The sequence below is a fragment of the Mrakia frigida genome (genome assembly GCF_051309035.1).
Source record: "Mrakia frigida strain ATCC 22029 unplaced genomic scaffold BDY24scaffold_32, whole genome shotgun sequence".
NCBI classification, from domain to species: Eukaryota; Fungi; Basidiomycota; class Tremellomycetes; order Cystofilobasidiales; family Mrakiaceae; genus Mrakia; species Mrakia frigida.
The window spans coordinates 215,787-241,816 of NW_027481249.1; the positions used below are offsets into that span (position 1 = coordinate 215,787).

General features: G+C 54.8%; 10 protein-coding genes across 10 annotated transcripts; 7 read left to right on the forward strand and 3 right to left on the reverse strand.

The window, feature by feature from the left end:
- Nucleotides 1-115: 115 nt before the first annotated feature.
- RAI1 (decapping nuclease) lies at nt 116-2,213 on the reverse strand. The gene is made up of 8 exons (XM_076637768.1): nt 1,696-2,213; nt 1,530-1,599; nt 1,366-1,437; nt 1,257-1,292; nt 963-1,150; nt 796-883; nt 661-706; nt 116-523 (listed from the first exon to the last, which is right to left on the reverse strand). The coding sequence occupies exons 1-8, from the start codon at nt 2,174-2,176 to the stop codon at nt 122-124; spliced, it is 1,383 nt and encodes a 460-aa protein (XP_076493728.1). The 5' UTR covers nt 2,177-2,213; the 3' UTR covers nt 116-121.
- On the forward strand, nt 2,214-7,376 carry BDY24DRAFT_443965 (uncharacterized protein; the record flags this gene model as incomplete). Its single annotated transcript, XM_076644813.1, has 9 exons — nt 2,214-2,704; nt 2,873-2,906; nt 2,990-3,910; nt 3,984-4,945; nt 5,034-5,501; nt 5,639-5,761; nt 5,899-6,081; nt 6,191-6,391; nt 6,483-7,376. Exons 1-9 carry the CDS (start codon nt 2,486-2,488, stop codon nt 7,374-7,376), a joined length of 4,005 nt encoding a protein of 1,334 aa, XP_076493729.1. The 5' UTR covers nt 2,214-2,485.
- Nucleotides 7,377-7,662: 286 nt separating this feature from the next.
- BDY24DRAFT_399464 (Gfo/Idh/MocA family protein) lies at nt 7,663-9,830 on the forward strand. The gene is made up of 13 exons (XM_076641833.1): nt 7,663-7,702; nt 7,765-7,830; nt 7,939-8,111; nt 8,253-8,308; nt 8,387-8,404; nt 8,476-8,549; nt 8,624-8,707; nt 8,777-8,811; nt 8,876-8,913; nt 8,979-9,001; nt 9,085-9,250; nt 9,318-9,620; nt 9,698-9,830. The coding sequence occupies exons 1-13, from the start codon at nt 7,683-7,685 to the stop codon at nt 9,740-9,742; spliced, it is 1,101 nt and encodes a 366-aa protein (XP_076493730.1). The 5' UTR covers nt 7,663-7,682; the 3' UTR covers nt 9,743-9,830.
- A 266-nt stretch (nt 9,831-10,096) lies between these two features.
- Nucleotides 10,097-11,275, forward strand: BDY24DRAFT_399470 (uncharacterized protein). The gene is made up of 4 exons (XM_076641834.1): nt 10,097-10,301; nt 10,517-10,761; nt 10,871-10,945; nt 11,209-11,275. Exons 1-3 carry the CDS (start codon nt 10,152-10,154, stop codon nt 10,926-10,928), a joined length of 453 nt encoding a protein of 150 aa, XP_076493731.1. The 5' UTR covers nt 10,097-10,151; the 3' UTR covers nt 10,929-10,945; nt 11,209-11,275.
- BDY24DRAFT_343958 (cytochrome C oxidase subunit II, transmembrane domain-containing protein) lies at nt 11,227-12,085 on the forward strand (the record flags this gene model as incomplete). Its single annotated transcript, XM_076637536.1, has 5 exons — nt 11,227-11,430; nt 11,570-11,618; nt 11,714-11,761; nt 11,909-11,951; nt 12,031-12,085. 5 exons carry the CDS (start codon nt 11,227-11,229, stop codon nt 12,083-12,085), a joined length of 399 nt encoding a protein of 132 aa, XP_076493732.1.
- A 565-nt stretch (nt 12,086-12,650) lies between these two features.
- BDY24DRAFT_176060 (uncharacterized protein) lies at nt 12,651-13,799 on the forward strand. The gene is made up of 3 exons (XM_076636289.1): nt 12,651-12,824; nt 12,920-12,931; nt 13,034-13,799. The coding sequence occupies exons 1-3, from the start codon at nt 12,755-12,757 to the stop codon at nt 13,612-13,614; spliced, it is 663 nt and encodes a 220-aa protein (XP_076493733.1). The 5' UTR covers nt 12,651-12,754; the 3' UTR covers nt 13,615-13,799.
- A 105-nt stretch (nt 13,800-13,904) lies between these two features.
- BDY24DRAFT_399474 (E1-E2 ATPase-domain-containing protein) lies at nt 13,905-17,895 on the forward strand. The gene is made up of 12 exons (XM_076641835.1): nt 13,905-14,762; nt 14,833-15,081; nt 15,153-15,237; nt 15,313-15,846; nt 15,932-16,079; nt 16,150-16,194; nt 16,273-16,372; nt 16,448-17,058; nt 17,129-17,309; nt 17,382-17,548; nt 17,632-17,689; nt 17,762-17,895. The coding sequence occupies exons 1-12, from the start codon at nt 14,314-14,316 to the stop codon at nt 17,829-17,831; spliced, it is 2,697 nt and encodes an 898-aa protein (XP_076493734.1). The 5' UTR covers nt 13,905-14,313; the 3' UTR covers nt 17,832-17,895.
- Nucleotides 17,896-19,886: 1,991 nt separating this feature from the next.
- Nucleotides 19,887-22,295, reverse strand: BDY24DRAFT_176153 (uncharacterized protein). Its single transcript, XM_076636291.1, has 4 exons — nt 21,752-22,295; nt 20,741-21,655; nt 20,638-20,660; nt 19,887-20,561 (listed from the first exon to the last, which is right to left on the reverse strand). The coding sequence occupies exons 1-4, from the start codon at nt 22,115-22,117 to the stop codon at nt 20,078-20,080; spliced, it is 1,788 nt and encodes a 595-aa protein (XP_076493735.1). The 5' UTR covers nt 22,118-22,295; the 3' UTR covers nt 19,887-20,077.
- Nucleotides 22,212-24,069, reverse strand: ARC40 (Arc40p; the record flags this gene model as incomplete). Its single annotated transcript, XM_076644047.1, has 7 exons — nt 22,212-22,783; nt 22,859-22,986; nt 23,060-23,242; nt 23,351-23,556; nt 23,757-23,842; nt 23,913-23,968; nt 24,050-24,069. 7 exons carry the CDS (start codon nt 24,067-24,069, stop codon nt 22,212-22,214), a joined length of 1,251 nt encoding a protein of 416 aa, XP_076493736.1.
- Nucleotides 24,070-24,204: 135 nt separating this feature from the next.
- On the forward strand, nt 24,205-25,993 carry BDY24DRAFT_399492 (uncharacterized protein). Its single transcript, XM_076641836.1, has 6 exons — nt 24,205-24,283; nt 24,398-24,473; nt 24,587-24,693; nt 24,780-24,806; nt 24,896-25,504; nt 25,574-25,993. Exons 1-6 carry the CDS (start codon nt 24,254-24,256, stop codon nt 25,835-25,837), a joined length of 1,113 nt encoding a protein of 370 aa, XP_076493737.1. The 5' UTR covers nt 24,205-24,253; the 3' UTR covers nt 25,838-25,993.
- The last annotated feature ends 37 nt before the right edge of the window (nt 25,994-26,030 follow it).

Sequence of the window (26,030 nt, forward strand, 5' to 3'; positions counted from 1 at the left end):
GTCAGACTAGTTTACCTGACGACCGACGAGAAGTTTTTTTTTCGTTGTTGCTTTCTCAACTTGATGTTTATACTTCGACTTTTAGGACTCTCGAAACGTTTTGAAGATACTCTCGCAAAACTCAACTCTTCTCTCCCATCCACCCAGGCAGGAACCCCCATCTCCCTTTCCCCTCCTCTCCCTCCACATCCCTTCCCTTGCTCACCACCCTCACTTCTTCCTCCTCCTCAAGCTCCCACACCTCCAGCACCCTCTTGGAAGGATGAGGATCGAACTTGACTCGCCACACTCTCGGTTTCCTCGTTCTGATCTCCCCGCTCCCGTTCTCGTTCTCGCTCTCCTCCACGATCACCCTCCTCAAGAAAGTCAACGCCTCCCCAGCCCACGAGAGACACACGGAAGGATGCCAAGCGTGGGGTTTCGAACGGACGAGGCGAGGGAGGGACATGGTGGCGAAGGATTGGAGCGAGTGCAGGAGCGCGGGTTGGGAGGGGACCGAGGTTCGGAAGCCGATGAGGATTTCCTAAGAATAAGTCGGTCGGTGATTGGAGCGGGGTGGTGAAAGTGAGAGGAGGGTTAGAGTGGGTTGGGGAAAAAGAGAGAGGGGAAGAGAGAGAGGAGAGAGAGAGAAGACGCGTGCGTCGGGCGTTTGGAACGAACGGGGATTCCGAGGAGGAACGATTGAGCCCAGTGTTTGAGGAGTTTCCTGTGTGGTTCAAGGTACAGGTTGAGAGGAAGAAGAGGAGTTTGGTTATCATCGAGAAGAAAACAGAAGCGACGTGGTGGGAGACGAACTTCTCAAAGTTGACCTCGTCGCGTTCGGATCGAAGGAGCGTGTTGGTCTTGAGTTCGACAGCTGAGTTGAGGGTTCCGTCGTACTCTCCTGCGCAGTCAAAACCAGAGATGTTGAGTCGTCAGCTCGAATCCTTCGTTTCGACCAGTTTGGTTTCTACCTTACTGACCTCTCAAACAATCGACCTCGCCACCGAGAACGAGTCTCACTCCCGCTAACGAGGTTTTGACCACAGCGCACCATTCGTTGTTCGTATCGACGTCTCCTGACCAGCCTTTGGGCCAAGATCGGGAAGACGATGGAGGTGGTGGTGGATGGGGAGTGGAGGGAGTGGTGCAGTAGGATTCGAACGCGTATCTGAAGGGAGGAAGGACGCGTCGAAAACGAAACGGAACGAAGGGAAGAGAGATTAAGCTGGAAGAGCCGGGAGGTAAGGGAGGCAGGGAGAAGAGACAGGACGAACCCGTAGTAGCTGAAGAGTTTCTCGTTGGGATAGGTCCTGTAGGAGAAAGAGAGAAGAGACAGGTGAGCTTCGATTCGAGCGAAAGGAGAGTGGAAGAGACGAAACGAACCTCCTGGACGGGTCATCTGGAGGTTTGTGTTGCTCGAGGTAGAGGTTCCCATCTACGATCATAGCGTTCAGTCTAGACACGAGGATACGTAAGTTGCGTCAGCTGGGCTCTTCGACATGGCTCGAACGAGAAGGGAGTCGACGGATGTTGAGAGTCGCACTCACTCCCACCCGTCCCTCTCCTCGTAGGGAGCTACCAAGAACTTGGTCAGGATGCCCCTCCAAGTTATGACACCTGATCGTACGAAACAAAAAAAAACAAAAAAAACGAAATAAAAGCCGTGAGGATGAGCTCGTCCATACGACCTCCCTCTCCTCCCCTTCAACTCACCTTCCCTCCCCTTCCCCATGACCTTCTGCCCTCCCGACCCTTCCTCCAATACTCTCAGACTCTCTACCAACCCATCTATACCCGGGTTCTCTCCCTCTTGAGTCCCTTCCCTCCTCCAAACGGCGGTCTCGAATCTCGCTCCCAAGTCGGCTCCGATGGGAGGAGACTTGAACGTTGCCAAACCAGAGTTGTCGTGGATCTGAGTCCGACGAGAGGAAGTCGAAGTAGTCGAAGAAGGCGTAGCAGTCATCGAGAAGGTGGTGAGAGGAGTGGGTTGCTGGAACGGAGGAGAGGGAGGGAGCTGAGAGGGGGAGGAAGGAGAGAGTTGAGCTCGAGGTGGGAGAGGGAGGGAGTGGGTTGCCCGGGTTCTCGTTGGAGGAGGAGGAGCATCGCTGGAGGAAAGATTCAAGCGAGGACGGGAGGAAGTTTGTTCTGTGGGAGAGTCGAGAGGTCGTTTGGGGAGGCAGGAGAAGGAGGACATGTCGTGAGACGAGGTAAGATGATGGGAGTTGAGGAGGAGAGGAGAGGAGGCGAACCTCGTTCAGCCCTCCGAGCTGTCCCCTCCTTTTTTCTCACTTCGGGACATTTCTGTTGAAACGAAAACCTCAGATCCGAATCCTTCAAATTCCCCGACCAGACTCAGTCAAAGAAAATATAGCACGTCGTCGACCGTCACTCCGTTCGTTGGCCTCCCGACTTTTTGAGGATTCGAGCTCGACACCTCCTCCTCAACGACCACCCTCCCTCCTCCTTTCTCTTGTCGTTTCCTTTTCTCGGCCTTCTCCTTTGAATGGCCCCTCCCATCGCTCTGAGCAGAGTGCTCGGTCGGAGAGCTTCTTCGTCGTCGTCGTCGTCGTCGTCGGCTTCGACTTCGAGGATTCGAGCTCAAGGGCCACCTCCTCCTCCTTCCCTCCCTTCTTCAACACCTCCTTCTCCTCCTCCTGATTCGCCCTCGGCTTTCATAGTTCAACCTACCAAGGAGAAGAAGAGAATCGTCGTCACGGAAACAGTGAGTCTCTTGTGGTTAATATCTGCGAATATCTGCGAGCGAGAGGTTGAGAAGGATCAGCTGGACAACGACGAGTTTCTTTCGAAGGAGGAGGAGATGAAGGAGAACGAGAAGAGAGTAGTATAGATTTCGCCCGTCTCTCGAGATGAACATCTATCATCGTCCGAGAAGCTCTCTTACACCTTGCTTGCTACTCGAGAAGGTTTTCTTTCATCGGAGTCTCCTCCCAGCTTTCGTTCTCCGTTTGATCTCTGACGAGCTCGTCGTCTCCCTCTTTTTCTTCAGCCCTCGCCTTCTCTCCCTTCTTCGACCCAGGAGTCAAAACCTCGGCAGGAGCTCAACCCTATACCCAAGTCGTTAACATCTTCTACACCATCCCCTTCTACTCCTCTGATACCACCAAAACCTCGCCGGGCCTCCTCCAAAAACGTCGTTCCCTCCAAAGCTCAACCTCGTCCTCGTCCTCCCTCGACACCCGTCAAGCGTCCCGTTCCGAACTTCCTCGCGGCCCCGGTCCTCCAGCGTCAACGTCTATCAATCGATCCAACTCCCCAGAAACAACCTCCCTCGGATATCGCATCTCTGGCGGAGAAGAGGCAGAAAGTCGAGCTCCTTTCCTTTCTCTTCTCCCCTCCTTCAACGCGCTTGGATTCGGAGGTCGACGTCCCAGATACGAAACCTATACCTCCGCCGACATCTCAAATCGAACGGATACCATCTCCTCTCCCAGCTGCAGCACGACCACCACCACCACCTCCTCCTCAGCCCGTCCCTTCAACTCCGTCCATGCTCTTCGCGAGCCCCCCGTCCGAAATCAAAGCTCCTCCTCCTCCTCGCCCTCCTCCACCTCCTTCTCCAAGACCTCACGAGAGGAAAACAAACCAGGACTCGTCGAACGCAGTCGTCCACCGGAAATCAGCACTCCGTCCGGTACCATCCTTCATCCTGCAGCAGTCGAAACCGAAACCCACGACGAGCACGGTCCGAACTCCCTCTCCTCCCCTCAACCTACCTCCAAAACCCGTCGAACAACCAAGGCAAGAAGTTCGTCCGGAGGTCGTCACTCAACGGACCTTATCTCCTCCTCGATCAAAATCTCCTCCTCGGCCATCCTTCCTCACCTCGACGCCAACGTTCTCTCCCCCACCTCCTCCGTCACTCCCCCCACGAGTTTCCAAGCCACCGCTGGCCCAGGCCCGACCAACAGTAGCCGTTCCCCCGATCGTTCAACGAGATCTTCCTCCCTGCCCATCCTTCCTCCTCGAGGTCTCGACGCCAGGACGAACGACGGTCTCTTCCTCTTCCTTCAAACCCTCCCCCTCGTACTCGATTTCTTCACCTCCTCCTCTACCAAGGATCGTCCAAGCCAAAGTTGACGGAGAACTCAACGCGAAATCTACACCTCCTCCTCCATCACCTTCTCCTCGCGTCGACGTCTTCCGACCACCGCCCTCCCGTCAGGGTCCTCCAATCCGTCCTCCTCCACCCTACCTGACTCCTATGCCTCGTCACACTACCGCACCTCGGACGAGACTCCCAATCAGCCCTCCACGCCCCTCTCTACGACCTTCCCGCGTCGACGCGAACACGTCGGTGCCGTCCTTCCTCCTTAGGGGACCCTCTCCGAACAAACTCGAGGACGAGGACGAGCACTGGACGCTGGAAACGGTCGGATCGACTCCCGATTTCGACCCACCGTCTTTCAACTTGGACAACGTCGCACAAATCCCACCGCCCATCTCCCAACTCTCTCCCTTCAAGGCCCCTTCCAACCCCACCGTTTCAACCTCGTTCTACGCCTGGACGCCCTCGGAAGATCCCACCCTAATCTCCTCCCAAAAATATGTCAACTGGTCACCCTCCGAACTACCTCTCCTTCAAACCTACGTCTCCCTCCCTACTCCTCCCTTCTCCTTCGACGACCTCGCCAGCATCCCCTTCTCTCACATCAGCGAGGGAGAGTTCTTCGCCATCAGGTCGTTTATCCTCGACAACGGAGATCCGTCGGTCGTAGGACGAGAGGACTGGGCGTTCTGGAAGGCGAACGAGGACGAGAAGACCGCGTTGTTGGAGATGGTTTCGAGAGAGAAGTGGGCGTTCCCGCCTGCTTCTGATTGGGAATTGACGCAGGCTCGGAGGGGTTGGTTCGACTCGATGAGGTGGTCGGAGAAGGGCCAAGAGCAGTGGAACAGGATGTTGGTGTTGGCACGGTTCAGGCAGAACGTGGAGAAGCAGGGATCGGTGAGCTCAATTTCCGGACGACGCGTCTTTTTCGTTTTGTGCTGACCTCTCTCTTCTCCTTCTTCTCCTTTCAACTTCGCTTCCTCAGCAGTCGACGCCATCTGAGTCAGTCGCCTACTGGAAGGATTCGGAGGTTCTAGCTCTTCGTACCGATCTCCAAAGTCACGGATTCCAAGCCGTCGTCACGAAACACGTCTCGGACCTCCTCCCCTTCGATCCACATCACTCCGATCTCGAATGGTTCATGCTCGAAGCCCGATTCAAGAACGCCTTCGAAGCCTCCTTTCGCCCTTCCAGCTCTATCCTCTCCGAATCCGAGAAGGTCCGGCTTCTAAGGGTGGCGAAGGTGTTGGGGGAGGCATCGAGTTGGAGTGGGGGAAAGAGGCGGATTTGGAGGATGGGAGATCAGGCTCGAAGGGCTTGGGGGCAGATGTCGAGTTTTGCTTCTTTAGGGGAGGATCTCGAGAGGTCGAGGATGGAGAAGAGGTTGGCGAGGAAGCAGAAAAGGAGGCTCGAGAGAACGGCTGAGAAAACGGCTTCGAAACAGAGTTATCAGGTGAGTTTGCTCGCTTTGTTTTTCAATGGTTCTTTCCTGCGACGGGATCGGAGTGACCGAGTCTACTTTAGCTGGGCTGACGCCAATAATCTCTGCTTTCGTTTTCCGCCCGTCTTCGTTCTCGTGCGATCTTCCAGGACTTGACGACTCCGTTCACCTCTTCGGGACCGTCTTCGTCTCGGTCTCCAGCCGATATCCCTCCTCCTTTCGACTCCCAGCCAGGGATGAAATCTCCTTTCTCGAACCTTAGTTTCCACGACGTGAGTGGCTTCAGCATCTCGCCCTTCTTGCCGAGAGACGCGACTGGCTGACTCCTCTTTTCTCTCCGTTTTCTGCTTGCCCCTTTTCCCCTCCTCTGTCTTTCTCTTTTCCTTTTCAACCACTGTTTCTCCGACAGTACCGACGAGCCCTTCCCCGACTCGTTCGACCTTCTCATCGATCCGACGTCCGTCCAAAGATGCCCATCGCCTCGCCGCTCCGCCGCCCTCCTTCCTTCCTCACAGCGGCTCCACCCCGACACATTCCGAACCGCTCTATTCCTCCTCCAGAGTCGATCCTCAGCAACAATCCGTTCCGCACTGTGAGTTGATCAACCGACTTCACCCCGCTGCTTTTCCTTTTTCGATCTTCGTTCCCGAGTCGAGCTAACCTCGTCCTCTTCTCCCTTCCCGTCTTCCTCTACGAAACAGGGCCGAGTGCAAACCCGTCTGCTTCCTCCTCCCCCTCCTCCACGGCCGCTGCGACAAGCCTCTGGTTCAACACGGTCTCCGTTTTCGACGAAGCATTCCCTCGCGAACCACCCACCTCCCTCGCCAAAGACGAAGCGGACGTTCCCTTTCTCTTTCTTCGATCAGCACACTCGTCTTGAATCACCGTTTAGCCACTACAACGTGAGTTTCTTCCTCATCTTCCTTCGTCTCGAATCGAACTCGGAACTTAATCCAAAACGCGTCCCCCTCTTTCCCTCCCACCTCTTATCAGTCCCTCGCTACCTCTCCACCTCCACCAGTCTCCTCATCTCGCCGCTCTCCTGCCATCAAGAACACCACACGCTTCAAGTCTCCCCTCGTCCATCGACCCAAACCCTCACCCCACAACTCCAACTCCAATCGCGTCCCGCTCCCGCTCCCCTCCCGAACCTCAACCGTCTACCCACCCTTCCCTCCCAAAGCCTCCCTCCTGATCTACAACCACCTCATCGCTATCCGTTCTTCCCGTTCGGGCCTCCCAATCCCAACCCGTCCCGTTCCAACCTCAACACGTTTCCTCCTTCCCGAGCACCCGACCTTCCTCTTGGATCTTCAAACCGAGACGGAAGCGTACTGGTCTTTCCACGCTCAAAAGGACGGAATCTTCCTCGATCCGAAGAGGAAGGATATGTATCTGGAGTACCTGAGGAGCACCGCGAGGAGGGCTGGAAGCAAGGAGCGGATTGGAACGACCTCGTTGCGGCAAGAGGCGAACGCTAGCTTCGCGGTTCTGGGATGGACGCCGGAGGAGAGATTCAGAGTGTACTGCTCTTGGGGGAAGGGGAAGAGGTGGTTGGAGGAGGTGATCGCCAGGAAGAAGGCGAAGCAGGGGGCTGTCGTTGTGGAGGAGGAGAAGGTGGGCGAGGAGTCGGTGTCGGTGAACGAGGAGGAAGTAGCTTCGACGCGAGTCAAGTTTCTTGCCGCTCGAGAGGAGGTGCGGAACGAGGAGCCGATGGCTGGGTTTAGTGCTCGTTTCTTAGCTGCGAGGGAGGAGGCTCGGTTGGTCGAGGAGGAGGAGAGGGAGGAGAGGGAGAGGGAGAGAGAGAGGGAGAAGGATGAGAAGGAGGAGGCGCTGGCTGCGGAGAGGAGGAATCGGAGGAGCTTTAGATCTGGTTCTGGTTCATGATTTTTTTATATCTTACTTTAGGAGCGACGGGGGAAAGAAGAACGGCAAGAGTTCGAAGGGATCGACGCGTCGAGCGAGGCGGTCCCCTTCGTCGGATTGCGTTTTGCCCGTCTCTATTTTCCGTGTTCATCCTTCTCGGCAGCTCTGAGCCAGATTTCTTTCGGAGGCGAAAAGCTTCACAACAAAAAGTGCGCGTCGGTCTGGCAGGCGGCCTCACTTCGGAGAAGACCACGAGGTTCGAATCGAGCTCACTTTCTCCCTTCCTTCGTTCCTTTTCCCCAAACCACAACAACCCAACCACAAGTCATGTTCAACGTTAAATGGGGGTAAGCAGAGCTCTCCCTCCCTTTTGTAGATCTTCCTATCTGACCTGTTTCTCCCGCTGCAGCATCATCGGTCCAGGAGGAATCAGTTCAACTTTCGTCGACGATCTTCTTCTCCCTTCCCATCAAACGTGAGCTCCCGTCTCCTCCTTCCTCTCCTTTTTCTCTTCGAAGAAATCGTTTTGAGACTCCCTTACGTGCACTGAACTGATCAGGATCTCCGTAATTCGTTGCCTCAGCCACAGTGGTCGAGATCAAACCATCAAGCACTCCATCGTCGCGGTTGGCTCTCGAGACGTCCTTCGAGCCAGAAAGTTTGTTCGAGACCACGTAGGAACCGAAGGAGGATGCAAGTCCTACGCTGGCTACGAAGGGGTATTCGCTGACGAGAACGTAGACGTCGTATACATCGGTGAATCCTCCCTTTCTCCTCCTCGACGTTGAGCTCTCCCTGAGTCCCGCGTCCCTCCCCTCCCTTTAGCCCCCCGCCTTTCAACGCCTGCCCTTCGTCAAGCCTCCGAAGCTCACATTTCCCCTTTCTACTACTACTCAGGAACGACTCACACCCACCATTACGCTGCTACCAAAGCTGCTCTTCTAGCAGGAAAGGTGAGCTTCCGTTTTCTAGCGGTTAACTTCGCCCGGCGAGGATCTGAGCCGTTTTCTCTTTTCTTTCCGTTCTGTCAGCATGTCCTGGCCGAGAAGGCACGTTTCTTCTTCGACCTTCCGAGATTGAAGGCGGCCTGAGCTGACGGGGTTGCGTTGCGTTCCTTCAGCCTTTCACTACTACAGCTCGAGAAGCTCGCGCTTTGATCAACCTCGCAAGGGAGAAGTCTCTCTTCCTCATGGAGTGCGTTCCGTTCTTCGACTCATTTGGAGCTCTCTCTCTCAATCTCGCTGACAGATTATTCTGATCTTTCGCAGGGCCGTCTGGACTCGCTTCCAACCTATGGTCATCGAGATCGAAGAGCTCGTTCGAGGAGGAAAGATCGGAGACGTTCGCCGAATGTGAGTCGAGACTGAGTTTCTTCGACGCTCGCAGGGACGCAAAATCTGACTTGAACTCGGACTCTTTAGCTTCGCCGACTTGGGATGGGATGCTCAGATCGATGGTGAGCTCATTTCTCGCCTCTCGTGTTCTCGAACGAACGAGAAGCTGATTCCTTTTCGTTTCAGGTCTCTCCTCGACGAGTCGAGTTATTTCTCCGGAACTGGTTCGTTTATCCGTTCAAGTAGCTTCATGGTTTCTTCTTTGACTCCTCTCCTCTTTCCCTTGTAGGCCGGCGGTGCTCTCCTCGACCTGTGAGTTCTCCCACTCGTCCCCAACCCCGTTCGACGACGCGTCCTCGTTCTCGCTCACCCTCTTCTCCTTTTCCTCCCCTCAGCGGACCCTACCCCCTCCTCTGGCCTCTCCTTCTCATCCCAGAAGCGTCAACCAGCCTTCCCTCTTCCATCTCAGCCTCCATCCAGAAAACCCAACTCGACAGCATCGCTTCCCAAGTCGACGCTCAAACCTCGTTCGTGCTCAACTACGACCAGTCCAAAGCTCAGGTCAGCTCCTTTCCCTCCCTCCCCCCCCCCCTTCCTCACCAGCTCAATTTCCCTCTTCCTTTCTCAGGCCATCCTCAGCTGCTCTATCACCTCAGAAACCTTCGGCGACTCCGCCGTCGTGATTCACGGTTCGAAAGGAACGATCTCGATCCAACATCCTTGCTTCCGACCTGAATCCTACACCGTCAAACTCTTCGCTGAGACTGAAGCTGAGAGTACGAAGGAGGAGGAGACGGTGGTGACCAAGATTGCTGGGAGGGGGATGTACTGGATGGGCGACGAAGTCGGGAGATGCCTGAGGGATGGGAAGTTGGAGAGTGAGAGGATGGGGTTGGAGGTGACGCTGTTGCAGATGGAGATTTTTGACGAGGTGAGGGTTCAGCTGCTTATTGTTGAGGGGCAGAGCTCGTTACTGACGGTGTGGTGTTTGTGGGTCGTTTTTCGCAGGTGAGAAGACAGGGAGGGTACGAGTTGCCTGAAATTGAGCTTTGAGGTCGTTCTCGTTCGCTGAAGGGGGAGGTCTGCTGGTAGTAGGAGCTCGGACGTATCTCGATGGTATGACCATGAAATAGTGAGCTGATCGAAACATCGAGGGAGAGGGAACGAGAGAAAGAGGAAAACATCTCAGACGCGACGCAGATCAACGCTCGTTTCAACCTCCCTCCTTCAAACCAACCCCAATATTGTAAAAAAAACATCTCGCTTCGAAGTATTTCTACACCAGTCCTCCAGTCCCCTCTTCTATACCAGACGCCCATCATCCAACCGACGAAACACAATAAAAAAGATAAAACTCCTCTTCCTCCTTCAAAAGAAGCTCTCCGGGCGCTGAAGGAGACAGGTCCTACAAACGGCCACTTCCCTCTTCTTCCTCCCTCTTCCGTTCCCTTCGATCTTCCAAATGGTGTTCGCTCCTCTTATCGCTCGATCTTCGGGTGCCGCCATCGCTCGACGAACCATCATCGCTCCTGCTGTTCGATTCGCCTCTACCTCTTCTCCTCTCAAGGCCTCCCCTTCCCCTTCCTCCCTCCTCTCCGCTTCGGCTTTCAAGGTTCGTTCCTACCTTGCTTCCCTTTATATCGTCGTTGTTGTGGAAGAAGAACGGTCGGTAGAGTGCTGGGAGGCTTGTAGAGGAAGAAGGAGATAAGAGGCGGAAGATAGGGAGAGAGAGAGGAAGAGGAAGAAAGGGGAGGCATACGATTCCTTCCCGATTGGACGCTGACTCCATCTCTTTCGCCCTTCTTCCTCTTTTGTTTCGTATCGCAGTCTTTGAGCAGATCCAACGTTAGCAAGGCTCTTCAGTCTGCTAAGGTCGAGGTTGCTGGAAACCAGGTCAGTTTCAAACGATGGAGAAGGGAGCTCGACCTCCCGCCTTCCGACTCTCCAAATGGGCTGACCCTTTCCTTGGTTCCTTCTCTTCTTGTTAGGCTCTCGCCACCCGACTTGCTTCGGTTGAGGAGATCTTCAACTCTTCCACCAACTCGGTTCAGAACGCTAAGGTCAACCAGAAGGTACGTTGGCTCGGGATGATCAGCCCTCTTTCTCGCTTTCTTCTCCTTCTCCTTCCGAAGCTGAACGCTCTCCCTCTCCTCCTTCTTTCCTTTTTTCGGTTTGTTGTAGGCTCTCGCCCAGCTCCTCAAGGGAGTCCCTTCCAACTCGGTCGTTGGATCCAAGTTGAACCAGATCGCTTACTCCGTACGTTCCAAAAGCCAGCAGCTCTTTCAGCCCTCCCCTTTCCCTCTTCGAGCTGATCACCAAACAACCTTCTTTCTTTCCTCCCTCCCTACTCCCTCCTATGTTTCTCTTTTTTCAATCGACCAACATTACTACCTACCTCTCCCAACTTTCTTCCACCACTCACCACCACCTCAACTTCCTCCAACCTCACCTCGATTCTCTCCAACTCGGTCCCTCCCTCCTTCCTCCTCCTCCCTCCCTTCCCTTCCCTCCTCCCTCAGGCCCTCCCTGGACTTGGAATGATCAACTTGGATGCACCGGAACCATGGCAGTACGGCTTCCAGGACGGTGCCTCCGTCACCATGGAGGGTATCACTGAGCTTCACAACGCCGTCATGTACTTCGTCGTCGCCATCATGGTTGGAGTCGTCTACGCCATGGGAGCCATCCTCTACCGATTCAGGATCAGCAAGAACCCCATCTCTTCCAAGTACCTCAACCACGTGAGTACTCGGTCGTTCGTTCTTGGAGTTGGGGTGGGCCTGGAGGGAGATTTCTCTCACGACGTCGCGGCTCCTCCCGATTCTCCTTCGCTCGTTGTATCTCAGTACTGACGACGTGTTTGCTTTCGGATCTGATCAGGGAACTCTCATCGAGCTTATCTGGACCATCACTCCCGCTTTCGTCCTGAGTGAGTTCCCGTTCAGCCCTCGAGGACGCGTTTCATGGACCTTCCGCCCCGTCGACGTGTTTCGCTAACGACCCCTTCGGTTTCTTGCTTTATAGTCGCCGTGGCTTTCCCCTCCTTCCGTCTTCTCTACCTCATGGACGAGGGTACGTATCGTCATCTTTTGTTATCGGTGGAAGGAGGGACTCGAAAGGAAGGGGGGTCGAGGGGAGGGGAACGACGACGCGCTTTTCGTTTTCGAACCCGTTTCGTTCGCTGACCTCGCACTCCTCTTCTTTTCCGAAACGATTCAGTCATCTCCCCCGCTCTTACCCTCAAGGTTATGGGTCACCAGTGGTGAGTTTCCAACACTTCGAAAGTCTCGAATCGTCGCGTCGCTGACGTTCGTCTCTTCGTCTCTTCTCTTCCATTCTAGGTACTGGTCCTACGAGTACTGCGACTTCATCAACTCTGAGGAGGACGACGAGTAGATGCGCAGCGCTGGGAAGGGATCTGTATGGGTACATGGAGAAGGAAAGGGAGGAGAGGGGAGGGGAAGGGACGCAACGACCGCTTTCGCCTTTCAAATCTTCGAGTAGATAAGTCTAGTTGTTCTGGTCCTTGTTTATAATGTTTCTGAATTTTGACTCAGTCGGTATGCAGGAAGAGGGGGCGTGGGCGGGATGGGAGGGGTTGGGATGGAGGGGCGCTGGCTGAGAGCGAAGGAGCGACGAGATGACAGCCTTCGATGGCGGAAGTGTAGCTGGGCACTCTCGAGATAGAAGCGTTTCATATCGGAGAGTACGGTAGCGAGAGCTGCTGAACATTGGAGGAAAGAAAGGCAAACTGACGATCGAGCTGGATGAGCTCGCGTCGACAGTCCTTTTGGCCGCCGACTCTCTCCTCGCCCATTCGAGGCAAATCTTCTCGCGACGCTGTTTGAAACTAGTTCTCACCCTCTATTAGAACAAGACGTGTCGTACTGATTTTCAAGCTCCGAAAGACCTCCTGATTGGTCTGTTCTCGCCTCGGACTGATCGCCTCGACCTGTCGATTCTCGAAGTCCCTCAACTTGGCGTCTCTTTTTCTCGCCCTGGAGGTCCTTTCTGACCTTCAACCACCAGCATCGCATTCTAAAGAGAACTCTACATCATCTTGCTATGGACTTTAAGCGAACGAAATCCAAAGACTCTGGCAGAGCAGGAGATGAAGACGAGGTTGTCTTGTTCGGTGAGCTCGCACCTTCCTTCCCTCCCTCCCTCCCAAGCTTCTCCATCCATTCTTCGAAGGGCTCGCCGCTGACTCTTCTACATGATATCTTACAGTCCCCAACGCTCGTGAGTATGATGGCTTAGGCTCGACAGCAGTGAGAGCAGGAGGAAGAATCTGTGAGCTCAAGCTGACCAACGAACCTCCTTCCCTCCCTCTCCTCTTCCCAGACTGCCCTTCTTGCGTCTCCCACATCACCGCCATCCTCGAACCCTTCTCAGCATCCTCCTCGTCTACTCCTCAGCTCTACGACCTCTCGATCTCGTACCTCACTCACAAGGTCGCCTTTCGTCTCGCTCCCTCCTTCTCCTCCAACTCATCCACCACCAACACCCCGTCGCCGTCCTCGTCCAAGGAATCCTTCATCCAAGACCTCGAAGCTCTTATCCGAGAAGCAGGATTCGACGTCGAGAGGATCTCTCCTATCAAGCCTGGGAAGCTCGAGGCTCGACGGGACTCTGGAGAGGAGGGACACGGACATGCGTCGCGACGAGTCGAGTCGACGGGATGGCTCGAGCGATGGACTGGAACTGTGGGAAGGAAGGAGAAGGAGCGAAGGGAAAGGAGAAGGAGACATGTTGAGGTTTGCGAGGAGTGTCAGAGGGACGAAGCGGAGGAGGTTGTGGTCGGGAAAGGAAAGGGAAAGGAGGCAAAGACGGAGGAGGAGAAGCTCGAGCTGAGAGTCGAGGAGCCTGGGAAGCCCAAGATCTTGGAGACGGTCTTCAGCGTCGAAGGGATGTTCTGTGGGTGAGTACATTTGTTCTTGTTTTGACGCGTCGAGAGCTTGAAGGGCTGATCCATCTCTCTTTCTCTCGCGTCGCTCAAACAGATCCTGCTCCGGAACCATCACCAACTCTCTCCTCTCCCAAGCGTCCGTCATTCGAGCCAACGTCAACCTTCTCGCCAACTCAGCCACCGTCGTGTACGATTCGAACGTCCTCTCGACCGAGGGAGTCAGGGAGGTCATCGAGGATACGGGTTACGGAGCTGAGGTCGTCGAGAGCAAGGCTCTGGTGGACGGAGGAGAGTTGCGGAAGGTGGGAGAGTCGGTGTTGAAGGAGGTAACAGAGAAGAGGGAGAATCAGGAGAAGAGGGTTATTAGCAGGTTCGCGGTAGGAGGGATGACTTGCTCGTGAGCTTCGTCTGTTTTTGCGTTCCTTCGTCTCGACGCGTCCACTGACCTCTCTTCTTTGCTTTCTTCTCATCCAGAGCCTGCACCACCTCCATCTCTCAACTCCTCTCGGCTCATCCGTCCATCTCCAACTCGGAAGTCTCCGTCCTCACCTCTTCCGCGACCGTCACCCATCTCGTCTCTCTCTCGACCTCTTCCATCGTCGAAATCATCGAGGACGCTGGCTTCGACTGCTCCTTCATCTCCTCCTCTCCTCTCACAAACACCCCTTCCACCGCCACCGTCTCGGATCGAACCATCACTCTCGCCGTCGAAGGGATGTTCTGCCAGCAATGCGTCAAGAAGGTCAACTCTTCCCTCTCTTCCCTCCCTCCCTCCTTCGTCAAATCCTTCACTCCCATCACGCTCTCGTCTCCCACCACCACCGTCACCTACACTCCATCCTCGACCTCCAACATCCGAACCCTCCTCACTCTCCTCGGACCCGATCTCGACCCAGCCTTCAGCGCTTCTCTCGTCAAACCTCCCTCCATCACCAGTCGAGCGAGAGAGATCCAAGCGAGGGAGGCAAAGGTCCTCCTGATGCACTTCCTCGTAGCTTTCGCTCTCGCCATCCCAACCTTCGTGATCGCCATCGTAGGAATGACGTTGATGAAGAAGGACGACCCGTTCAGGATCTACTGGGAGACGCCAGTCTGGGGAGGAGCTGGGAAGGGAACGGTCGTTTTGTTCGTCTTTGCGACGATTGTTCAGTTTGGGGTTGGAAAGTGAGTGCTGTTCTCCTCTACTGTGATTAATACTTCTCTGACACGTACTCTCAACGGTCCTTCACTGCAGGATCTTCTACATACGAGCCTTTCGATCCATTCTCCCTCACCTTCGCCGTCGTCGTCGCGTCTCGACCTCTCCCGCTCTTCAACGCTCGTTCACCTGGAAGACCATGTTCAGCTTCGGCTCGATGGATCTCCTCGTCGTCCTTTCAACTACCACGGCCTACTTCTCGAGCGTTGCGATGATGGCGGTTGACGTGACGAGTCCCCGGGACATGATGATGATGGACGGGATGATGGAGGTCGGAGAAGAGAAGTGAGTGCAGTTCCAGACAATATGCGTTCGAGATCTTTTTAACTGACGTCTTCCACTCTCTTGCCTCTCAGAATGATGACTCTGTTCGATGCTAGCGTGTTCCTCATCTTCTTCATCCTCATCGGTCGAGTCCTCGAAGCCTACGCAAAGTCGAGGGTGAGTGGCTTCTCTTTCCCTTTTGCTCTCGCTTCTCTTCCTTCGAGCTGACGATTACTTTGCCTACCCTTGCAGACTGGAGATGCTGTCGCTCTTCTCGGTACTCTTCGACCCGACAAAGCTCTCCTCATTACCTCGGACGATCCCTCTCCTCCCTCCCCTTCGTCGAACAACAACCGCCTCTCCCTCGCTACCACCTCCAGCTCCATCGATACCAAGTCACCCGAGACAACCGACCCGTCTCCCATAGCCTCAGGAGTAGGAAACATCACCACTCTCCTCATCCCCGTTGACCACCTCGAAATCAACGATCTCATCCTCGTCCAACCCGGCTCCCTCCCTCCCACCGACGGAACCATCGCTCGAGGAACCACCACTTTCGACGAATCCTCCCTTACTGGAGAGTCCAAGCCAGCGAAGAAGAACCCAGGAGACGAAGTTCTGACGGGAACAGTCAACCTCAGTGGAGCGATCGTAGTGAGGGTGGAGAGATTGGGAGACGAGACGATGATCGAGAAGATTGTCAGGGCTGTGAGCGAGGCTCAGGGTCAGAAGAGTCCTGTGGAGTATCTGGCTGAAAGGGTCACGGGAGTTTTCGTCCCTATCGTGGTAAGTCCTTCGATGTGCTCTCGTCTCGAATATCTCGTTACACCTCGACTCACTTTTTCTCTTCTGGCTCTTGCTCTTGTTCCAGGTTTACTTCGCCCTCGTCGTCCTCATCGTCTGGCTGTCTCTCACTCTCTCTGGAACCCTTTCGGACTCGGCCCTCAGGAAAGGAGACGACCCTTCGTCTGGAGATCGAGTCTTCTTCGCCTTCGAATTCTTCATCGCAGTGTTGGTCGGCAAGTTCAGCCTCTCCATCTCCCATCGCGCCTTCCAGCTCTCACTGATATTTGGTCCGCTCTCTTCCAGTCGCCTGTCCTTGTGGAATCGGACTCGCTGCTCCAACGGCTGCAGGTCCGTTCGACGCGTCGGTCTTTCTTCGTTCGTCGGCTCAACCTGACCTTCCCCTTCTGTTCTTACCTCCCATATTAGCCGTCGGTCTCGGCCTTGCCGCTCAAAAGGGAGTCCTCGCTCAGGGAGGAGGTTCAGCTTTCCAAGCTGCAACCAAGGTCGACACCGTCGCGTTCGACAAGTGAGTTCGTTTCCTCTTCTCACTTTTCTTTCGTCCTCACCCTGACTCCCTTCCCTTCCAATCCAATCGTACCAGAACCGGAACGCTCACGACCGGAAAACCCTCCGTCACCGACCACGACATCTCCTCCTTCCCTCTCTCCTCCAACTTCGACGAGAAACACTCCCAATCTCACTTCATCCTCTCCGCCGTTCGCCAACTCGAAGAGCAATCCTCCCATCCTCTCGCCACCGCTCTTCGAGCCTTCGCCTCCGAGCAAATCTCCTCCTTCCCCTCGGAACTCGACGTCACAGCTGGATCGAGCGAGGAGATCACCGGTCGAGGTCTCAAAGGAGTTCTCGTCCTCTCCCTCCCCGACTCGTCGTCGTTGTCGACGGAAACCTTCGAGGTCTGCATCGGAAACGAGGCCTTCATGACCCAAATCGGAGCCGTCACCCCTGAGGATACGGAAGTCGAACTCGTGGAGAGATGGAAGAACGAAGCCAAGTCGATCGTCCTCGTCGGAATCAAGAGTCTCTCGTCGTCTTCGCCCAACGGAGGATACGTCGTTTGTGCTAGGTTCGCCATTGCCGATCCTCCTCGACCGGAGGCTCTCGCCACGGTCACTACTCTCAGAGAGTCGGGGAAGGAGGTTTGGATGCTCAGTGGAGACAACATCGCAACGGCAAGAGCTGTCGCTCGACAAGGTGAGTTCTGACTTCTCAACTCCTCTCTTCGATGCGTCTGATTCACTGACCTTGGATTCTGTTCTCTCAGTTGGAATCGACGAGGACTGCGTTGTCGCTGGAGTCCTCCCCGAGGAGAAAGCCGATCACATCAGGAAACTCCAGGCGACCAAGTCCTTCACTCCGAAATCAGGTTCGAATGGCCATCGATTCGTTCTCTTCGCTGGAGACGGGTTGAACGACTCGGTAGCTCTTGCCGCTGCAGATGTCGGGTTAGTCCCTCTTCAGTTTTGGACACCTCTTCAAGTGCACTCGCTGACCTTTCTCTCCTCCTTCTCTCGCAGAGTCGCGATGGGATCCGGCTCTCAAGTCTCGGTCGTTTCAGCCGACTTCGTTCTCCTCAACTCGTCCCTCGACTCTCTTACGGCGCTTCTCAACATCAGTCGAAGGGTCTTCAATCGAACGAAGCTCAATTTCGCTTGGGCTTTGGTGTTCAACGTCGTTTGTCTTCGTGAGTCGATCTCAGACGCGTCGACCTTTGATTCGTTTCTCGAACGATCCTGACTTTTCTTTCCTCTTCTTTCTTTACTACAGCCCTCGCCGCTGGAGTCTTCTACGCCGCTGGTGGAGTCAAGCTCGCTCCAGTTTGGAGGTGAGTCGTCAAATTGAGGTCTCTGAAAGAGGAGATGCTAAGCTGGCCGCGTCGTCTTTTGTCTTCTTGCAGTGCCCTTGCCATGGCTATCAGCTCGGTCAGCGTAGTCTCATCTTCTTTGGCTCTTCGATGGGGATGGTAGATACTCTACTCTTTCTTCTGCCGTTCAGTATCTCTCGATCCAAGTTGTTTCAGTCGTCCGTTCCAATCTCCTGGGAATCGCACCGTGTTATTTCCTCCCACCTCGATCGGGAAAGCAGAAATGTTAGGACAACATTCAAATACACTGGCCAGACTTAGGAGATCGACCTTTCCAGACTAATCAAGAAGGCAAACTCGACGTGTTTTTCCGTCCCCAGCGACATCTCGAACTTCTCATCCCCTCTCTCTCCACCTCCACCCCTCCTCAAACCAGCCCTCTGTCAAGTTTATCAACCACCCATCATCCATCTCCGCTCCTACACCGTTCGGTCGAGGTGAAAGCTTGACGGATTTCGAAGGAGGAGGAGTATCCGACGCCGACGCGACACCATCGTCTAGGGAAGAAGCTCTTCGCTTTCTCTGTATGCTCGAGGTCTCAGCTTGAACGAGCTCTCAAAACGCAGCAACAACGCGTTCAGGCCCGAAAGCGAGCGGCGAAAGAGCGACGAACGAAGAGGACGAGATGACGGACGCGTCGGATCGTTCTTGTTCCTCCTTGGCTCCGTTTCCTTTCTCGTTGACGAGCGAGAAGATCGAGAGTAAGGCCCGTGGATGAAGAGGAGGAAGAAGGTGAAGGAGCTGTGAAGCTGAGAGTGGTGATGCGTGCTGCGTCTCGGGGCGGTTTTCCCTACTATAGTGATCCGAGTCGTTTCGTCCCGTGAACTTTTGTCGTCGCTCACATGTTGCTGTCTCTTTCCCCAACGTCGATTTATTTCGTTTGCTTCGTAGCTAGAGTTTTTATAGCGGCAGATAAAGAAAACAGTAGGTATATAGTCCAGAACACGAACAAAAGCAACATGATAAGAGATTCAAACAAGAAAGAGGAGCGAAGGGAGAGCACACGAGAAATAGAAAACGAACCGAGACGCGTCTCTTGTTTCTCATTCAGGAGGAGGAGGATTCTGAGCTTGCTTCAATGAAAGCAAGCGTCCGAAGGGGAAAATCCGATTGAAACCGAAAAAGGGAGATGCTGATGGTCGAGAGGGAAGAAAGGGAGGAGAAGAGAACGACGAGCGAATCTGCTGAAATTGAGCGAGCCGATCCTGACCCTCGTTTCTCTTCCCTTGACTACAGCCCTCGCGGCTGGAGTCTTCTACGCTTCCGAAAGAGTCCGAATCTCTCATATTGACAGATAGGTCTCTCTGGCTCCGAAAGGAGAAGAGCAAAGCTGACCGCGTCGTATCTCCCCCTCTTGCAGTGCTCTCGCCATGGTTCTCAGTGCGATCAGCTTGGTCTCAAGCTATCGGGCTCTTCGATGGATGTTGGAGGTCCCAGTCTACCCTCTGCCGTTCAGTTTCTTGCAATTACAGTCACTCGTTCATCTTCGATCTTCTAAAACTCGACGCGTCTCTCGCAACCCAGTGCTTGCCCTTCTCTCGACCCATCCAATCCCTCCCCTCACCGAGTCCCCCTCTAATATCCCCTTGAACCAAACGTCGTCTATCCTCATTCCTACAGCGTTCGATCGAGTGAGAACGTGATGAGTGTTGACGTAGGAAGAGGGTCGTTGGTCGATGAGGGGAATCAGGGAGGGTTTTAGGATGGCGAAGGCGTTGGAGGAGGAGACGGTGCCGAGGAGTGATTAGAGGTGTCGATGTTTTTCGTCTTCCGAGCCTGTGAATTGAAGAAGAAGAAGGAAACATTGATGAGCGTCGCGTCGAAGTCGAAGTCGAAAAAAGGGAGGAGACTGACCTGCGGGACTTCCCGCGACGAAGCAACGGTTCTTAGAAGATGATCAATCAGCTCTTGCCTTCTCCGTTCAAGACGGAGCTTCTCTTTTGACCGTAGCGGTTCTGCCCCTTCCATCCGTCTTGTGAAGAGCCTTGCGTGTATCTCCGCCAACTCCCTCTCCTCTGGCTCCAGCCTGGCCCACTCTTCCTCGACGTTTGCTCCATCCGAATGTGAGGGAAGATAGCGAGGGATGTAGGACTCGAAGGGAACTCCGTCGACGGTGTCGGGAGGGAACGAGGTGGGAGGAGAGGAGGAGGAAGTGGAGGGAGGTTTGGAAAAGGAAGGTCGGGGAGGGAGAGGGCGTCCGACGAATGGTTTTGGCGAAGGAGAGTCGTGCGGTTTGCTGAGAGAGAGCCGAGAGGTAGTCGGAGGAGAGGTGGGAGGAGATTCGGAGAGTCCAGTTGATGTCGACGCGTGTTCCGACGTGAGATCTGCGACGAGAAGAGAAAAGGGCCATCAGCCCTGTTCGTCTGTGCGGGATTGGCCGAAAATAGACCCAGACTCACCAAGGATACTCTCGAGCACCGTTCCAACTTCCTCCTTCTCCATCTCCGGCATCTCAATCTCTTGAACCCGCAGAGTTAGAATCCTCTCGACCTCCACCCACTTCTCTTCCCCGATAACCTCCCGAACCTTTCTCCTCAGGTGTTCTACCATCTCTCCGTCCACCTCGTTCAAAGTACACAGATGGGGGTAGTCTGCGAGCTTGTGGGCGAGCTTGATCGACACGGTGACGGGTCCGACGTGAAGGGAAGAGGGAGCGAGGGACGCGTCCGACGAGAGCTGAAGTTGGAGGGAGGCGATGTAGTCGTCGAAAGCTCCGCATCGGATGAGGGATTCTTGATACGAGAGCCAAGTGTTGACTGGGATGGGTTGGTTGGACGAGGAAGAGGAAGCGTAGAGGTTTTTGAAAGCGCTGACGGCGGACGGGAGAGCTCCGCTGAAAGAAGGAACGAAACGGGAAGAGGTGAGCACTCCACTATACTTTGGCCCAAAGGTGAAGAGAATAGACAAACTTAAATCCACAAGCGTCGAAGTACTAGAGAAAAAGGGAAGCGATCAGGTCAGACGCGGTGAAACTCGTCGACCCGGCGAAAGGAAAGAAAACTTTCAACTCACGATGCTGTTCATCCTTCCCCTCTGCGTCTCCGTCATTTCCACACCCTCGAGACTCTTCCAAATTCTCTCCACGTCTTCGAGAGATCCTCCTCGGTTGTAAGCCTGCATCATCGAGCTCAACAACCTCGGACTCTTCGTCGCCTCCTGCGTCCACTCCACTTCCCTCAACCCTCTCTCCACCTCCTTCGTTCGCTCCAGCAGGCCGTTCTTCAGCTTCTCCATCCGCCTCACCACTTCTGGAGGAGGGGCGCCTCGGAACTGCCAGAGTTCGGTGGTGGACGCGACGAAGTCCTTCGTCGGCTTCTCGACGAGGGTTGGGAGGAGGGACGAGAGAGACCAGACGGAATCGACGATGGATTGATGCTTGGCGATCAGGTTGAGGAAGGAGGAGATTGGGAGTCGTCGGAAGATTTGGGAAGCGGGAGGGACGGGGGATGGGTCCCAGATGGAGTCGACGAGTCGGCGAAGGGTGCGATGAACGAGACGATCCTGTCGAGGCCGTGATGGATTGGTCGACTCTTCGGTATCTGGAAGGTTGGTGGGGACGCTGATGAGCCAATCTGAGAACTCGTAGAGTAGATCTAGATCGTTCCCTGCTCGTGCGAAGAGGAGTTGGACGATGGCGTCGGTGGCCTCCTTGTCGTCGAGGTCGAGATGGGAGATTTGGGAGAGGAGTGGCCGAGCGAGGGAGAGGAATTTGGAGTTGGAGGTGGAGGAGGATGTTTCTATTCGAGTGAGGGCGTCGAGGAGGGTGGAGGAAGTGAAGTTGGAGGTGGACGAAGGCGAAGAGACGGAGGGGAGAGGGGAAGGCGAGATGGAGGAGGGAGCTGGGAAGCGAGTTCGGAGGGGTATGAGATGTAAACGTGGATCCGAATCGACCTCCGGCTTGGTTTCCGACATGGGTACGGTGAGGATCTGAACGGAGGTGAGGAAAGATGGTCAGCAAGCGTGAGAGGTGGTCGGAAGAGAAATCGATCTTAGGGAGAGAGGGGGAAGAGAAAATGGACTGACTTTTGATTGGAACCTCGAGCTCATCGAACGTCTTCCTAGGCTCGAAGGGAAGGGAAGATGAAGACGTCGACTCTTAGAAAGTAGAGACATGGTGGGCGGTGGGAGAGTGGTTGAAAGGAGAGGACGAAGAAGGGAGGGAAGGAGAGATGAAGCTCTCAAACGTCGGGCGATCTTCCGATCCTGATCTCTGCTGAACCGTCCGAGATACGAGTCCTGTAGGTGTCCTACTCGGGAAGGACGATGGCTTGGGAGATGAAGAATGGGATGGGACCTTGGAGAGCGGGTGGTCGGAGAGAGGGTGCTGGACGGAGGGGAAGGAGGGAGACGTTGAGCTTGGTTCGTTTGGACCGACTCCGTCAAGATCATTCCTTATCGTCGTCTTTCGAAGGAGAATTTTACAGTTAAGCATTCAGTACCTATCTCTCGTCTTCCCTCCCAATCTAAAAAAACTACTACGACACTAGATCCCCATCCTTCCCATCCTCCCCGCGATCCCTCCTCCTCCTCCTCCCTCCGTCTTCCCAACCTCCCAAAGAACCAACCTCCCATCGACTCCACTCGTGCTAACTTTGGTCACATCTCCCGTCTGACCATCAACCTCGTACGCCTTGACCTTGGTGATCGTGTTCTGATGCACCGTTCCCAACTCGGTCGCGCCTGATCCTCCAGCTCCTCCGTTCCCACCAGCGTTTCCTCCTCCAGCTCCACTTCCACCCCTCGAATCAGCAGATCGGAAGGTGTTGAAGGCCTCGGAGTTGAGTCGACCGATACCAGAGGAAGCAGTGGGCTTGAGGATGCCTGCTTTCGCGGTTCCGGAGGAAGGGTCGTCGAGGGATCGAAGCAGAGACCATCCTGACTCGGCTGAACCGGAGAAGAGGACGGGTTGGCAGTCGTGTCCAGCAGCGATGAGAGCGGTAGGTGAGACCCAGAGGAGGGACACGTAAGGAAGGGTGGTGGTTCGAACGGTGTGGACGGCGGTGGGAGGAGCGTCGGGTCCGGAGGGGTAGACGATGGTGACGGACGAGTCGTGGCCTGAAGGAGGGAAAGAATAACGATCAGCAGAATTTCGGGACGCGCACTTTGAAAAAGAAAAGGTTGCAGACTCACTGACGAACGCGAAAGCGTCTCCATTCGGCGAGAAAGCGACGTCGTGGACCCATCCTCCCGAAGGAGACCCCCACTCTCCGCAGAGAGCGTTGAAGGGGAGCTTCGATCCCCAGATGTTTCCCTGAGGCCTGTAGAGTTGAGAAGTAGGAAGAAGAGTCAGCTCAAAGCTGAAACATTCTCGAGGCAAGAAAGGGAACGAACCTCGGCTCGATGTCCTTGATCCAAGCGGAGAAGACCCTGGCCTTCATGTCGGCGCTTCCAGCGGCGAGAAGGATGTTGTTGGGGTGCCAGTCGATGGAGAGAACGGTAGATCGGATGGGCTTCTTGAGATGCTTGGCGACCCACCAGTTGTTCTCTGAATCGAACGAACAGACGGCGATGACTCTGAGGGAGGGAGGGAGAGGAAGGGGAACGAGAGCTCAACACAGACGATCAGCTCTCTCTCTCTCTATTCTTTCCTTCGTGCTTCTCAAGAAAAGACGGACTACTCACCTAGCACCTGAAGCTACAGCGAACTTGTCCTCCTGAGGACTCCACTTGACGCTGGTAGCTGCTCTGTTGATCCTGAGAAGAACGAGGGTGGGCTTCCAGACTCCTTCGGCAGAGAGAGCCCAAACGTAGGCGTTTCGATCTTGGGAGCAAGTTACGATCCTGTTGGTGTTGGGGGCCCAGTCGATGGAGGTGATGATCTTGTCGTGCTAGAGGAGGAAAAGGACAGCGGAGGAGGGAGTCAGTATAGAAGGAAGAAAGGAGGGAAGCGAGCGAGCTGGTGACGAGGCCATCTCCTTCCTTTGTCGAGCTCTACAGCCTCCCATCCACCCCAGGAACTTCAGATTTGCTGGTAGAAGGATACCGAACGTCCCATCGAGCCCCAACGAGAATTCTGCGAGCTACTAACCTCAGCGAGGGTGTCCGAGAGCTCGAATCCGTTGGCGGTTCGAGTGTAGATCTTTGCAACGTTCGAGTTCTCGCAGACGACGACCTCTGCAGAAACAGAAGCAGATCGAGAGTCAGTATGCAAGAAGTGGAATGCAACACAGGTAGGGAGACTCACGAGATCTATCAGGAGAGAAGGAGTGGGCGGTGATGGGACCGTTGGAGAGATGGAAGCTGTGGAGGAGGGAAGGGAGATGAGAGCGTGAGCTTTGCTTCCCGGACGAGCCCAAGATCCAGCTGAAGATGTATGCTTACACTTCAGGAGAGGAAGACATTCTGGGAGTGTATGTATGCGGTGTGTTTTTGAGGACTCTGATCAGTCGACTCTGAGGATGATGGAGGTTTGGGTGTCGGAGGTCGAAGCCTGCGATTCGCGAGCTTGATCATTTCGCTGGTTCCCTCCCGACCGTCACTAGTCTCCTTCTTTCTCCCAAGTCAAAACTTCAACATCTTCTCAAGATGCCGAGATCTCCAGAAGATGCAGCTTATGTGAGTCAACGCTGTATAGTCGTGAAGTAGATTGGAGCTGTGGCGGGAGCTGGGCCTAAGCTCACGCACGCCCTCTTCTCTCCTCCTCCGCTTCTCCCGCCTCGTCTCTCTCAGATCTCATCGCTCGAAGCTCAACTCTCAGCTTTGCAGAGCCAGAACCTTCACCTCGCATCAAGCCTTCAAACTCTCTGTGAGCCTAATCTTTGGTTCCTCTGAGCCTTACAACGCTTCGAAGCTGACTTTCAATCTCTCTTCCCTCTCATCTCCTCGCCTCCCTTCCCTCTTGCTTTTCCTCGCTCGAAGCCATGAGTTTCAGCAGTTTCCCAACAGTACAGCACACTTTCACAGTTCCTTTCTTCTCCCCGCCAGGCTTCAATCATCATCACGCCCCTCAGACCTTCTACAACCAGGTGAGCTCGGATCATCGGGTCTCTCGTCCTCTCGTTTCTTTGGCCTGACTCCTGCCTTTCTCTTGTTTCCTCCCTTTCATGACCAGATGACAAGTGGAACTCCTCACCTGCAGGTTGGAGAGACTCTCCAACTCTCCCTTCTTTTCGTCTTCGCAGCTGACAACCTCGTCGACTCCCTCCACCGCTCCCCTCCTCCTTGCAGAACCCAACGTACATGTCTTCGAACCACTTCCACGGTCCTGTCACCTTCATTCAGGATCAGGACCCAGCATACATCATCTCCTCGAACGTTTTCCACGGTCCTGTCAACTTCAAGCAGCACCATCCTTCTCCTCAGGTTCAACGTCAGCAGCACCTTCCTCCTCGTCGTCCTCCTCCTCTTCCCGCTCCCCAGCAGCGTCCTCCTCCGCCTCGTCGGATCGAATCATCAAACCGCTCGATCCCTACCGGCGACGTCCTTCGAGCTCGCCTAGACCACTTCACACCTGTCGATCAAGAACGAGCTGCAAAACAGCTTCGAGCAGCTATCCCATTCCCGAAGTCTGCTTCTTCATCCTCTCCTCCCTCGACCTCCTCTGCCTCTCGGCTCGTCGAGATCGATTCGCCCAGCTCCTCCTCTAGATCAGCAGCGTCCAAAGAAGAACCCATCGAGCAGTCGACCAAGAGGAAACATGCAGCTCTTGATGACGGGTCCTCCTCGAACGACGGGAAGGGAGGAGTTGGGAACGACGCGAAGAAGAGAGCCACCGTCGCTGAGGTCGCGAAGAGGAAAGTTAAGGTCGAGGTCAAGAACGAGTCGATCAACCCTCTGGTGAGTAGGTTTATCACGATTTCGTTCGACGTATCCTGATCTCGACTCTTCTCCTCGACTCGCCTCAAGAACCTCGTCTCACGTTCGACTTCCGGCTCCTCCTCCTCCAAGCCCAAGCCCTGGCTTCCGTCCTCCCTCATCCGAAACGGAACTCCCGATCGATTCGCTCATCCTCAATCCTTCGTCTCTCGTTCCAAGGGTCCTGTGGTCGGTCATGGAGAGGAGTTGAGAGCGGTGAAGAGGGAGGGAGAGGAGACGAGTGCTTTGTTGGGTGCGTTGAGACCGAAAGGAGTGAAGGAAGAAGTGAAGAAAGAGGCGCTCGAGGAGTGGTAGTCCGATGTTAGTCGATGAGCTAGTCTGGATGTGATGCTGGGAAGGAAGGGAGGAAGGGGAGGTGGTGGTGTTTCGCGAGTCGGAGGAGCTTTCCTTCGTTCAGCCTTTTTCGTTCATGTGGAGTTTTTTTTCTTAATCAATGGAACTTAATCCTGATTCCTGGATGGTGACCGTGTACAGCTCAAGCTTGAAA